A 14,072-nucleotide genomic window follows, 5' to 3' on the forward strand; every position below is an offset into this window, starting at 1 on the left:
TTATCTCTTGTTATTTCATTTAAATATAACGTTTATTTATCCATTTATTGCATTAACCACATGTATGACATCAACACTGGAATCAGCTTCAAGCGAAACCATTCAAAATATAAGGATCTGAGAACACAGCAGAATAAATCAGCTTTGCTCTAAAGGTATTTGGCAGTTGCACAAACCACAAACACGCACACACCATAAAGCACCAAACGCATGCATTTATTCTCGACCTGTGGTTCCCAAGCAAGCCATTTCCCCTGCAGCGTCTGGGCTCCGTAGTTATGCTTTCAACACTCCATCATGTAGCCATCATATCCAGAACGCCTTAATTACTGCTGCCATTTTGACTGAGCACCCTCCTCACCCTCCAAATGAATAACACCATCAATGTTTAATAAGGGTCCTGCTCTAATCAAAGACACAGGCACACACCTCTCACTCAAATACACATGAGTGCACATACGCTCACCCCCGAATATACACATAGCCTGCAGTTGCAAACATAATCATAAACTTGGCTGGTCACGCACAGAGGGAACCCGACATTAATATGGCCACAGGCTATGAAACAGGGGTGATGGAGGAAGGGGAGGGAGAGCGAGGGAGAAAATATGTTCAGAATGGCATACTATAATGCTACCCATTTACTATTATTTTTGCAGTGTGCATACTGTGGATTCTGTATGCATGGAATGGATGGAATACAGCAAAATATTCAGTATAGAGCATGGAATAGCATATTCTACAAAGCAATGCGCTAATCTTGACAACCCATTTTAAGTGCACCAAATTAACTTACCAAAGTTACTGTATTACTTGATATATAGCAGAAAAAACAACTTTCCCTGGTCTCTTAGGCTGCTCACACAAAAAAATGAAGCAAAAAAAAAAAATTATTACAAGTCTTCTATTTTAATATATTTTAAAATGTATTTTATTTCTGTAATGACAAAGCTGAATTTTCAGCAGCCATTATCTAGTCTTGAGTGTTTTTTTTTTTTAAATGATCAATGTTGAAAATTGTTGTGCTGCATACTATTTTTTGTGAAAACCAAGATACATTTTTAAGGGTTCTTTGATGATTATGCTGATTTATTTGAAATAAAAATGTTTTGTAACATTATAAATCTCTTGACCTTTTGATCAATTGAATGCATCCTTGATGAATAAAATTATTTATCTATTTATTTATTTTTAAAATCCTAAACTCCAAAATGTTGTATGTATGTACATAAAACAATATAGATAAAACGAATTTGCTTTTGCTTCAGTACAATTATTAAATTTAGGAATCAACAAGTTGTCTTCATGTCATACTAAATATTTTTCTGACAAAGCATTAATGAGACTGAAAACTTGGAACTGTATAGATGCTTTTATATTTTAAAGGGTGTCTAGTAAGGGGATCATCATAATTAGGGGTAAAAATAAAAAATACAAAACAGTAAAAAATAAAACATTAATTGTTGATTAAAAAATTCTAATAAAAAAATACACTAGATCGTATCCAGTGTAGTACACACACTGTGCAGTAAGCATTGAGAGCGGTTCAGAAGAACGGGAGAGCGGTGGTGGGCGGCAGCGGGAATCAAATAAGGGCACTGGCTCTCCGGATAGCGTTTCCTCCGATAAGCTGAGCCACAGCACCTGGTGACTAAGAAAGGCTTAATTTGCACTCTGCTCTTTCCCTCACAGAAGCTCATTCTACAGGAGTGTTACAAGAGAAAGTTCAATAAAGGGTAAAGATATTTATTTTCTCTCTCTCCCAGTGGCAGGGGAGCACGGCATTAACTATAGCCAATGGTATCGATTCCCCTGGGTCAGCGACGTGTCTGTGTGACTGCGACAAGGGGGGAATTTAGTGTTCGGCTGTGAAACAACAAGAGTTGCGATTTTATCTATTAATTTCATACTCAAGTGACTGGGTAGTTGGCCGGCATCCCACGGAAGCTGAGAGATGGGAGATATTAAACGAATGGAGTCGTTAATAACGTACTGAGAAACCTTGCCTTAAAGGGATAATTCACCCAAAAAAAGAAATCTGTCATCATTTACTCACCTTCACGTTGTTCTAACCTCACATGACTCCTGTTCCTCTGTAAAATACACAAGAAGTTCAGCAGAATGTTGAATGTTTTGTTCCATACAATAAAAGGTTGATTTTGATTGATTCTATTTTTGCAAGTAGTTTTGGATAAAAGCGTCTGCTAAAAGACTAAATGTAAATGTAAAAGCAATTGGTGATGAGGGCTCCAAAAATAATACCCTCAATACACTCAAGGTCCAAAAAAATAATACCAATACTAAACGTTTTCAAACGTTTTAATGCAGACCCTCGAACATGAGCTATTCTATTCTATTATCACAAACATTTGTATTATATCATTTCAAGTTCAGTAAATGTGTTAAAAATGTAGCATTAAACCGATTTTTGCCTAAAAATAGTTTGCCTAATAATAATTTTTGCCTAATAATAAATAAATGTATTTAATATTTTAATATTAATAAAACTATCAGATGAAGACTTGTAGTGCACAATTTTTTTTTTGTCTATTTAGGAGCTAGACAGCCGTTGGTCACCATTCACTTATATTATATGGAAAACCGCAGCATGAACATTCTGCTAAACATCTTTTATTTTGTTCATCTATTTTGTGTTCATGCAGGTTTGGAACATCATGAGAGTAAATGATGACAGAATTGCAGACAGACGCACACCATGTGATATGTGTAGAAGACCTCAGCTCTTTTATCCTCCATCTCGCCACGTTCACATCTCTCTGTTCATCTCCTCACCCCGCAGTGAACAGTTTTCCCCTCTTTGTCTCGACAAAACCCCCTGCTAGTTCTGAGGGCAGCCCCTCTCTCTGTCTATTAATGGTTTAATGCTGGAGAGAAACTTCAGGTCAGCAGATCTTAAGAGTTGGATAAATGATGGTTTAAAGCTGGAGTGGCACGCATAAATCCAGCAGACATGTCTGTTTTGGACAATGGAGACACAGACATCAAGAGAAACGCTGAACGGAGCCGTATGGCACAGAGCAATCTATTCCTTCATCTTTGAAATGGACCAAGAAACACTGTCGGTCCTAAAGAGCAAGATTTACACTGTAAAAGGAAAGACATCAATTTTTGACCTGGAGAGCAGCAGAACAGGACAGAAATGCTGGAATCGACACACACACACACACACACACTAACGAGTGTGCATGTGAAACACACTGAGGGCCGTCGAGGGGAATCTTGATGTAATCCACCAATTTGATTCAGAGAAGCTCATCTGGTTGATAATCGGCATGCTTCTGTCAATCACATGCTCCCAAATCAAAAATCAATTCCATTCAAGCACTCTTTATCATGCCTGTTTAACACACATTATTACTATATTACCCCAGGCCAACAACGAGAGCTCGAGTGGGTAAGTACACCTGAGAAAGCAGCTGAAGAAAAGACATTGTAATCTCAATTTACTAAACAACAAAACCCTGAGGACACAGAGAAGCTTTGTGGATTCGAGCAATAAAGTGTGAAAGGTCATGCGACACAATAAACCATGATTCAATTTAACAAAGTACAGCCTTGAGCGCCTTATTGCATATATAACTTAGTAAATGATTTTTACTTATTGCATATGATATAACTTTGTAAATAAAACATAATACAGCATTGGCACACTCAGGGCTCTCGACAGAGACAAAAATGTGTGACACTAATTTAAAATCTTGTTCTCATTAGTGACAGACAATAAAAATGTATCCATAAGCACTTTCAACACGTATTTGCTGCACATAACAATGAACAAATCATGAATCATGACGTAAAGAGTTATTTTTTAATGAGTCAGTCAAAATGATTCATATAACAGTCCCCGAACTCAGTAGTGCGTTAGTGGTTCACATTGTTCAGAGCTGCTACTGAATTCACAAGTAACTCCCCTTACTGAATCGATTCAAAACAATACTGTAATATATACTTTAGGTGTTCATATGACAATGTGTAATTAAAGATGCATGTTTTCGCTGAGATAAATAGTAATAGCATTTTTAAGTAACACTTTAGTATAGGGGCCAATTCTCACTATCAACTACAGTGGGGAAAAAAAGTATTTAGTCAGCCACCAATTGTGCAAGTTCTCCCACTTAAAAAGATGAGAGAGGCCTGTAATTTTCATCATAGGTATACCTCAACTATGAGAGACAAAATGAGAGAAAAAAAGAAGAAGTTACAGGTCTGTGAGAGCCAGAAATCTTGCTTGTTTGTAGGTGACCAAATACTTATTTTACTGAGGAATTTACCAATTAATTCTTTAAAAATCCTACAATGTGATTTTCTGGATTTTTTTTCTCATTTTGTCTGTCATAGTTGAGGTATACCTATGATGAAAATTACAGGCCTCTCTCATCTTTCTAAGTGGGAGAACTTGCACAATTGGTGGCTGACTAAATACTTTTTTGCCCCACTGTACTTGCTTATTAGCATGCATATTATGAACATATCGGCTCTTTATTAGTACTTATAAAGCACATATTCTGCATGACCATATTCTACATCCATAATCCTACCAAATGCCTAACCTTAACCTTACTAACTATTAATAAGCAGCAAATTAGGAGTTTACTGAGGCAAAAGTCATAGTTAATGGTTTGTTAATGACTAGAATTGGACCTTAAAGTAAAGTGTGACCAAATTTTCATACTATTAACTCAATGGGGACCAGCAACTATTTGGTTATCCACACGACTGACAGAATCAAACTGAAACAAATCTATACTTAATACGACAACAAAACTGTCCTTGTTTACGTAACTTGAATCATAGTATATACTAAAACGTCTATTCATAACAGTATGCAGCATTAATGTTTGCCTATAAGAAGATTTGAACATGATTAACTGAAGCACTTCAGAACAATCATGCTTACAGAGTGCTTCTATAATTTGTCAAAGAAAAAAATACATTAATTTGTTTCTTAAACGTCTACCCCATTGCTGCTGAATAGTCAATTTCACTTTAAATTTAACTTCCAATTTAAAAGGATATTGTGAGCAATTTACACAGCAGTTAGATTAACAGGTGTTTAACTGCTAAGCGTGTATTTTAGCAAGTCTGGAACGCTGTGTTGACTGCATCAGCATCAGACCTAAACTATCCATCTAATAAAGCAGCATTAAATCTGTAAGTGTCACATGGAATCATTCAATCATTTACATCAGAAGAGACAAAGTGCACCCTTATTCCCCTAACCTGCTGATGAAACATGACCCACATCAAGCACGCAAGAAAGACGAGCAATCGTGAAGAAGACAGCGAGGCCACGGATGCCATAATGGACATATCCGTGTTTGGAAGAGGAGAGGAAAGAACCAGATCCATCAATTTCCCACAACTCTCCCCTAGAGTAATTTTGCGGTGAGCTTCGGCGCTCTAATTGGTGGACATTTTCAGAAATGAAATTTGACAACAAAAGATAGTCGGCAATGACAGGCCGGCTCCCAGGCTCCCTAACCAGAAGTGACGGCACTTTTTATATGCCATCTGCAATTGAAGAAATAATTAGAAGTATTTTGGCTGGTGTAACACTATTTGGACAGGCCATCAACATTCGCCGACCCCTCCTGCGTCCTCTTGTTCGCAGGTGAAGCTCAATTTGTGCTTGGACCGTTTCATTAAAACACCAGTCACACCGACTCTGCCTTTGTACGGCAGGCAGAGTGCATTCTGGGTAGGCAAATCGGTGTCTAAGAGTGAGGCTGTAATCAAGTCTTCTATCCTCAACCCTCAATTCTAAAATTGTGCACCAGGTCTAAAAAAGAAAGAAAATAAAGCATTTCCCTTTCAGTTCAATCAAGCTGAGATGGAATAATGAGGTGAATATAATTTAAATCTGCAATTTCTGCTTTTTAGAAATAAGCTTTCACATCCTCCTGTTTCCAAAAACAGAACGGCACAGTATGCAGCGGCATGACTTGTTGCTAAGCTACAAGATGCATCTAGAAGAAACCGCTAAGTGAATGCTTTGTGTGAGCGCACACATGTGTGCGTTTCAGTGTGCATGCTTTTTTTCTTGTATGTGCTTCAATGGGAGAGTGATGTGGAATTGCTTTTCTTCAATGAGTGACAGGCAGGAAGTTCTTGAACAAATATGAGAGGAGGAAATGCAGAATGAAAAAGGGGAAAATAGAATGAGGGAAGTGCATTGAGAGGAAGAGAAAAGCTCAGGGGCGGAACGCACGAGTAGCACTTGTCCGGTTCTCCAGATTAAGCCAGATGAATCATAAGGACTCAGAACCCACAAACCTGAAGAAGCTTCCTCTATACGCTTTTATTCTCAGTCTTTCAAAGCCCATTCACATAAAGTCTGAACTTTCAGGCACAAAAAATGCACAAAAAGATTTCCAAACAAACAACGAACCTCTATGAGCTCTATGAGTGCATTTTTATTTGGAGGTTTGCTGATCAATACATTAAGGTATCCAACTTTTTCTGCAAAACAGGAAGTTGCAATCAGAGACAAAGCTCAGGTAAAAAAATAAAAATTATTAATAATAATAATAATACAAATAAATAATAAAAAATTTATATCTATCTTCACTGAAATTCCTGCAATTGTCTTTTTTGGAAGCCAATCTTTTAGATAAAAAAAAATCATTGGATGTATATATTTCTGCTGCAAAAACTGTTTTTTTTTTCTCTCAATATTTTATATTATAAAGTTGTTTAGTTAAACTAGACTTGTTTTGAGACTAAACTAAGACTTTTTTTGATATATTCAGATATCAAACCTTTTCAGAAAATGGAAATTCAGCATTGGAGGTTCTGTGATCAGTTTTGAGGGATCAGCTAGACCTGCAGAATATCCATCATAACAGATACATAAAGTCTACCCAGCTAAAATCCTCTCTTTTAATTCGCAAGGTCTGAATTTATTCCCTTTAAAACAGTGGCACAAAAAATTACAAAATAAATGAATAAACAAATGAAATAAAAATGCTAAAAGTAATTATTTCTATATGCAAACAAATTAAAAGTACATACATTAAATACATAGGAAAAATTTACACAATTTTAGGTTTATTTATAATAATAATATTATTTATTAAAATATTTATTTATTTGCGTGTGAATGTATGTGTAAATTACATATATAATATTTAAATATTTATAATTTACATAACTGTTTTTATTATTTTTTTTATTAATACTATTATTATTATTATATAACATGTATTAATTATAATATTTATTTATATTTAAAAATGACATTTCAATATAACATTGAAGCCTTTTTTAGACAGACAGTTGGATGACTGGTCAACCATCTTGCCCATTTCCAACACGGTTACCTACATTTCTTTCAGACATTGAAAAGACATTAAACCCTCATTGCAGGAGGGATGGTGAATAAGAGAGACAGAGAAGCGGTGTCAGGCCAGGGAAGGGTCTGCAGATACGGGGAGACACTTAAGGGAGCGGGCTGGCACTCTTTAAAAGCAGCCGAATGCGCCTACCGCTCTCATTCAGCTCAGCAGAATGGCTGATTAATTAACGGGCAGAAAAGCACTCCAGCACTCACACAACCAACACTAAAAGCTTTTCTTTCTCCATCTAGTGATTTCTATAATTATTTTGATGGCGAGGCTGCGCTCCAGACCTCAAGAAAGCGGGGTATATTTCTGATGCTCAATCAAAAGAACAGAATTACAGCATAGCTGTGTCAGAGCTGCAGACTGAGCTGATGTGTCCAGCAAAAACGAGAGAATCAATATTAGAGCAGCTCCTCTGGGTTTACAGCTGTGACTCTGTGTCTTAAGGTTATGAGAATTACAAGCCATGGTGAGGAAGAACTTGTTATTAAAGTGTGTTATTAGGCATTATTGGCTTCTTTATGGTTGCCAAGCAACGTGCTGTATTAATATATAATGAATATATCATCATTCAACAAGAATTAGTGTAGTAAAGTAATAGTATAGAACAGGCTGTTTTTGCACTTATGCCAGGCATTTCATTCAGATGTTATAAATGAGATGAAATGCATTGTACTTGTTAAGTAGACTACATTTCAAAAGTTTTGGGTTGTCTAATATAATTAATGTGAATAATTCAAAATGCATAATTAATTCTAATCGAAGATCACGGTAACCTACTAGTAATGAATGACTCAAGTATTACCAAATCCTTCCAAAGGGATTACTAATTATTTGGATCAGTATTCTAAAGTGTAAAGCATGATAAAAGCTTTTAAGGTATATGTAAGGTTTTGGACAGTAACGACTCAAGTGTTACTACATCCTTCTAAAGGAACTAGTAATTATTTGGATCAGCATTCTAAAGTGAAGATCATGATAACCCACTAGTAATGACTCAAGTGTTACCAAATCCATTGGATGGAATTATGATCCTGAACCTTAAAAACACCTCAAAAGCTTACAGTACAATGACTTCTATCAATACTAGGGTACTGTAACGACAGATACGGATCCAAATGATTAGTAATTCCTTTAGAAGGATGTAGTAACTTTTGAGTCATTACTATCCAATACTTCACAAAACCCTCAAAAGCTTGCAATGCTATACAGCTATAACTAGAGTGTTATCACATCATTCACTTTAGATACTGATCCAAATAATTAGTCATTCCTTCTGAAGGATCTGGTAATGCTTGAGTCATTATTAGCAGGCTACCATGACCTTCACTTTAAAATTAATTATACATTGTGCATTATTGTGAACTACATTGTGTAGTTCTTAGTAGTTCTCTGGAAGGTATGAAAAAATAGCTGATAGTGAACTACCACTTTTAACAGAGTGCCATTACTTACTAATTCATTAATTGGAGTTTCTTGTTACTTCATAGTAGTTACTAGAGTGCTACAGTATAACTAATATTACAACATTATAAATAACTAACTAATAACTAACATTATAAATGTCTTTACTGTCACTTTTGGATACATTTCTTTCTTTCTCAATAAAAGTGTTCTTATTGACCGCAAACTTTTGAACAAAACTGTTACATTCACTGGATTACCAAAATTAAACATTACAGTGTGGTTATTTGTTATTTGGTAACTTGTTAGTCATTGCATGATGTAAGATCTTGGCCATACCGCCTACCCCTAACACCACCTAACACTCAACTGCTGTGATCAGAACTGCCAACGCATCAATGCTCTTCAGACACTGGGTAAACATGAGGACTGAGAAACAACATAAAAAAACCCTGTACAATTTATACTCTAATCCAGGTGTAGGCAAGTTTGGTCCTAGAGAGCCGAAGTCCTGCAGAGCTCAGCTCCAACCCTGAAAAAAAACTCACCTGCCTATAGCCTTAGTAATCCTGAAGACATTGATTAGCTTGTTCAGGTGTGTTTGATTAGGGTTGGAGCTGAACTCTGCAGGACTGCGGCTCTCTAGGACCGAACTTGCCTACCCCTGCTCTAATCCATCAGAAATCAATTCAATCCCAAGGAAATCTACTCACAGAATGCAACACAGATATAGGCTCATGGAGTTGGATATCATTCTACCTGACCAACAATATGATCATTATGCTGCAGACGCTCACTTGTGGCAGACATTGACCTAAAGACTATCCCAGCTAAAAAAAAATACAAATTATAAACCAGACTAAGCTGGTTAGCCAGTCTTATCTGGTCTCAGCCTGGTCATGCTGGTTTGTTAACTGGTTTTAGCAGGATTATGGGCACTTTTCAGGATTTTGGCCAGACTGAGAAACCAGCAGAACATCTTAGCCTGGTTTAAGCAAGTTTTCCAGCAGGGATATTTGAATATATGCATATTTACCAGTCTGCAGCAGGAGGTGGAGGGCTTCGCTGTTTGTTGACTTTGGCGTACAGGCCGTCCAGAGGGTCTTCTGCGGATGGCTCTCTGCTGTGGGACACTGGGGGCGGGGGTCTCTGCGGGGAAGGGCTGCGGTTCCCGTAGCGTGGCTGGGAAGGTGATCCGCGCTCCCTGAAGTTGTTGATGCGGGCGTAGTTGGGGTCAAGGTCATCATCCTCCACGTCAGGTGGGGAGAAGCGGTCCCGGACCTGGCGTTCCCTCAATTCCTGGTGCTTGGCCTCAATTCTGTAACACAGAAAAGCTGGTGTTAACCTACCTGGCTTTAATGATTATTATAATTTAAGCTGTTTGTTCAAAAGTGTGAAATTAAATTTTTTTATGCTTTTGAAATAAGTCTCTTATGCTCACCAAGGCTCCATTTATTTGATTCAAAATACAGTAAAACAGTAAAATTGTGAAATGTTATTACACTACTATTACACTATTACACTACTGTTATTAAATTTTTTTTGATCAAATAAGCTCAGCCTTGTTCAGCATAAGAGACTCCTTTTAACAACATTCAAAAATAATTACTCCAAACACTCGACCGGAAGAGTATGGTCTGAAATATCAACTGAGCCATTGAGCAAATCACACAAGCAATGAGAACACAACTGCAAGAACTTGAACTTGAATCGTATTTACACTTTCAAGGACGACTCCGAAAATACAATAAACTGGAAAGGTCAAGAAAGAGCTTTCGGACACATCCGGCTGATTTTCTCTCTCCCTCTTCCCTTTTCTGTCTCTCTTAGGAGCTACAACAGGCTCAGTCAATAAAGTCTCTCTCTGAACAAATGCCACTCTGGAGCATATGGAGGAGAACAGCATGGCTCCAGCTCACACTTCACACGTTTCCAAGTCCAAATAAGCCTCGGCAAACACCACACAAAATAATGACTGCAAAAACATCCCTGCATCTCAGCTAAATATATCCTTTTCTCCTGTATTCTGGCAGAATATACATGATACGCCGAGAGACAGAGATAGAGAGAGGAAGAGGAATCTAGTGCTGCGTGTCATCTCAGTAATGGACCACAAAAAGCTGTCAGTCCTACAGAGTGAATGAGGGAAAGGGACAAAAAATAAGAGATCTAATCCTGTGTGTAATACAATGAGTCACCTAAAACCCTGTGTGTCATACATGACAGTAATGAGCTATACCTTTGTTCCATACGGCAGGTAATGTTTTTTCCCAGCTTACTTTTGAGTTTCCTTATGAAATCTACTTCAGCTAGTAACTAACTGGTCAACTCATGCTATTTGGAAATGTCTTGGTGTTCTCACAAATGACGACAAAAACAACATGCTAAAAGATCTCTCAACTATATTCTGCTAACTTCACCACTAACGAATGCTATCTTTACATCAGTGAAACATATAAAATAATGTACAGTCATCCAATCGTTATCATATCATATCATATCATAAAATAAACTGTGACAGGGTGATCGGGACATTATAAGAGTCTTGTATCATCCTGAAGGGGTTTGTTTTGTGATAATGACGGGATTTGCTTCAGCTGAAATTATGTGCAAAAAAAGAAACTATAGAAACAATGTATGAAATCAACTGCTTGGGACAATGGTCAATTGTACAGTTTAGCAGTCATAATTTACTTATATTTATGCATATAGCAACAGCTTCAAATCTAAAAAGTGCATCTAACCCTTAACTATTTTGAATTAAAAAAAAAAAATTGCTTGTAAACCTTTATTTATTCTATATTATCATCAAATCTTGGATTTAATCAATTTATCAACTTGTTTTCTTTCAATTAGGACAGATTTTGTATTTCTTTTTAGAACTGATTGGTTGTGGGCCTCATTGATCTGAGCTCATTTCTTGAGTAAAAAAAAAAGAAAAAGAAAAAGAAATTCATTCTTTGAGGATAATTTTGGCAATGTTCACACAAAAACATGAGGTGCATGAGCTCAGATCAATGAGGCACAACACATTATGACATAATAATACAGCATAACCAGAAATGTAAAATACATTTTTAAATGACCTGTTATTTTTGACCAGGAACACCACAAGTGTAACAAGAGGGGAAAAACTGGTAATACCCTGTGAGCAAAGTCAGCAAGCTTTAGTCCAATGTGATAACATTAACTAGCATTTTCATAAAAAAAACAAAGGAAATCCTCTCCGGGTCAAAATGTTTGTACATAAATGTATCAAATTTCTTGGAAACTGTAAAAAGTCAGGCTAATGAACTATATTACTCAAAGAATTGTTGATTGCTATCATTATCATCAACAAATTAACTATTTATTGAGTGGATTATATGTTTTTGAAAACTGCAGTTCACAAATACTATTTGTTTTTGTGCAGTGTGTTTCAGATCGCGCCCTTTCACAGGTTACTGGGGAGAAGTCGTCCTCCTTTGAGCCTTGATTCCCAAATTTCTTTTACTTCCAGAGGGTATTACCTGCCACTGTTGCTTTGTGCTGGCTCAAGGGATCTAAGCCTGACTCATATAAAACTGCATAAGAACAATCTCCACAGTTCAGTTGCCTACATGGGCAGTAATTTAAGGCATTATAGTCATGATTAAAACACAAAGGCTGTTCCAAAACGTTGGTAGCAATCCCATAATGCAATGTGACAATGTGACTATTTTAATACATGTGTACTACATACACTACCATTCAACAGTTTGGGGTCGGTAAGATATTTTAATGTTGCTGCAACTGTAGAGTGTTCCAAATCAGTCACTTATGAGATTCCATCTCAGTTAGAATACCGTCTATGTAGGCAATAGAAAACAAGGCAGCTCACTGGGTTTTGATAGTGATTCACTGTGGTGTTATGGTGTAATGACATCAATCCCACCTTTCTCTCTCTTCCTTCATCCTCTCCAACTCTTCCTCACTCAGAATTTCTGATGTCTGCTTCTGCGCATTCATTTTTGTCTCCGTCTTGCTCTTCTCTTCTTTTTTCTTTCCAAATCTGAGAGAGAGAGAGAGAGAGAGAGAGAGAGAGGGGGGCATAGAAAGACATCACTGAGTGATCACAGTTTGCAAATGACGTTTATCTAGGAAAACAGGCTGAGTGACCGTCTAGTGTGTGTGTGTGTGTGTGTCACACCAGTGTCCTTTAGCAACTCACATCCGGCACACACTCAAACACAAGGACAGGATCTGATCTAGATTATCTTCACATGAATCTCACACATCTGCACACAATGATCATGATGTGAACATGTCTCTCATATACTCAATAACAGTAAGGGAGAACATGAGCTGTACAGAGTCCTACACAGCACTGCAGGTGGCACTTATACACACCATGATATCACTTCAACATAATCACAGGCTCTCAGCTACTGAGAAAAATAAAGATAAAAACACATAATTACAAAAAAGAATCAGCATGTAAGATATTCCATATACTGTTGGCAATCTAAAACAGGCATTAATGAAAGAATAAGGACACAAAGGAAGACACAAATAAATGATAAATTAATGTATGAAGTAAAATCAAGAACAAATGAATGAAACAAAAGAACAAACTAACAAACAAACAGATATGAAGGAATCACTGAACAAATTAACTGAACACTTAAATTATGAAACAAATAAACATGAAAATGAAAGAACTAACTAAATACTAACTAATTACAAAATTAAACAAGAAACCAAACAACAATCAAATTAGCAAACATATAAATATATAATAATAATAATTCGTTGCATTTATATAGCGCTTTTCTAGGCACTCAAAGCGCTTTACATTGTCAGGGGGTATCTCCTCCTCTACCACCAGTGTGCAGCATCCACCTGGATGATGCGACGGCAGCCATAGTGCGCCAGAATGCCCACCACACACCAGCTTATTGGTGGAGAGGAGACAGAGTGATGAAGCCAATCAGCAGATATGGGGATTGTTAGGAGGCCATGATGATCAGAGGCCAATGGGCAAATTTGGCCAGGATGCCGAGGTCACACCTCTACTCTTTTCAAAAGACATCCTGGGATTTTTAATGACCACAGAGAGTCAGGACCTCGGTTTAACGTCTCATCCGAAGGACGGTGCTTGTTGACAGTATAGTGTTCCCGTCACTATACTGGGGCGTTAGGACCCACACAGACCACAGGGTGAGCACCCCCTGCTGGCCTCACTAACACCTCTTCCAGCAGCAACCTAGTTTTCCCAGGAGGTCTCCCATCCAGGTACTGACCAGGCTCAGCCCTGCTTAGCTTCAGTGGGCAACCAGTCTTGGGCTA

The 14,072-nt window shown here is 37.3% G+C and overlaps 1 protein-coding gene across 1 annotated transcript in view; it reads right to left on the reverse strand.

The window, feature by feature from the left end:
• Window positions 1-13,620, reverse strand: part of LOC107596538 (partitioning defective 3 homolog B-like) — a 93,252-nt gene extending 79,632 nt beyond the window's left edge. The window contains exons 1-3 of the mRNA XM_016287293.1: window positions 13,609-13,620; window positions 12,679-12,795; window positions 9,802-10,083 (exon numbers count right to left, since the gene is read on the reverse strand). Coding sequence (XP_016142779.1) covers window positions 9,802-10,083; window positions 12,679-12,752 — 356 coding nt within the window. The 5' untranslated portion in view covers window positions 12,753-12,795; window positions 13,609-13,620. The remainder of the gene's footprint in view (window positions 1-9,801; window positions 10,084-12,678; window positions 12,796-13,608) is intronic.
• Window positions 13,621-14,072: the final 452 nt, after the last annotated feature.

The sequence above is a fragment of the Sinocyclocheilus grahami genome, unplaced genomic scaffold (assembly GCF_001515645.1).
Source record: "Sinocyclocheilus grahami isolate Dianchi unplaced genomic scaffold, SAMN03320097.WGS_v1.1 scaffold220.1, whole genome shotgun sequence".
Classification (NCBI taxonomy): domain Eukaryota; kingdom Metazoa; phylum Chordata; class Actinopteri; order Cypriniformes; family Cyprinidae; genus Sinocyclocheilus; species Sinocyclocheilus grahami.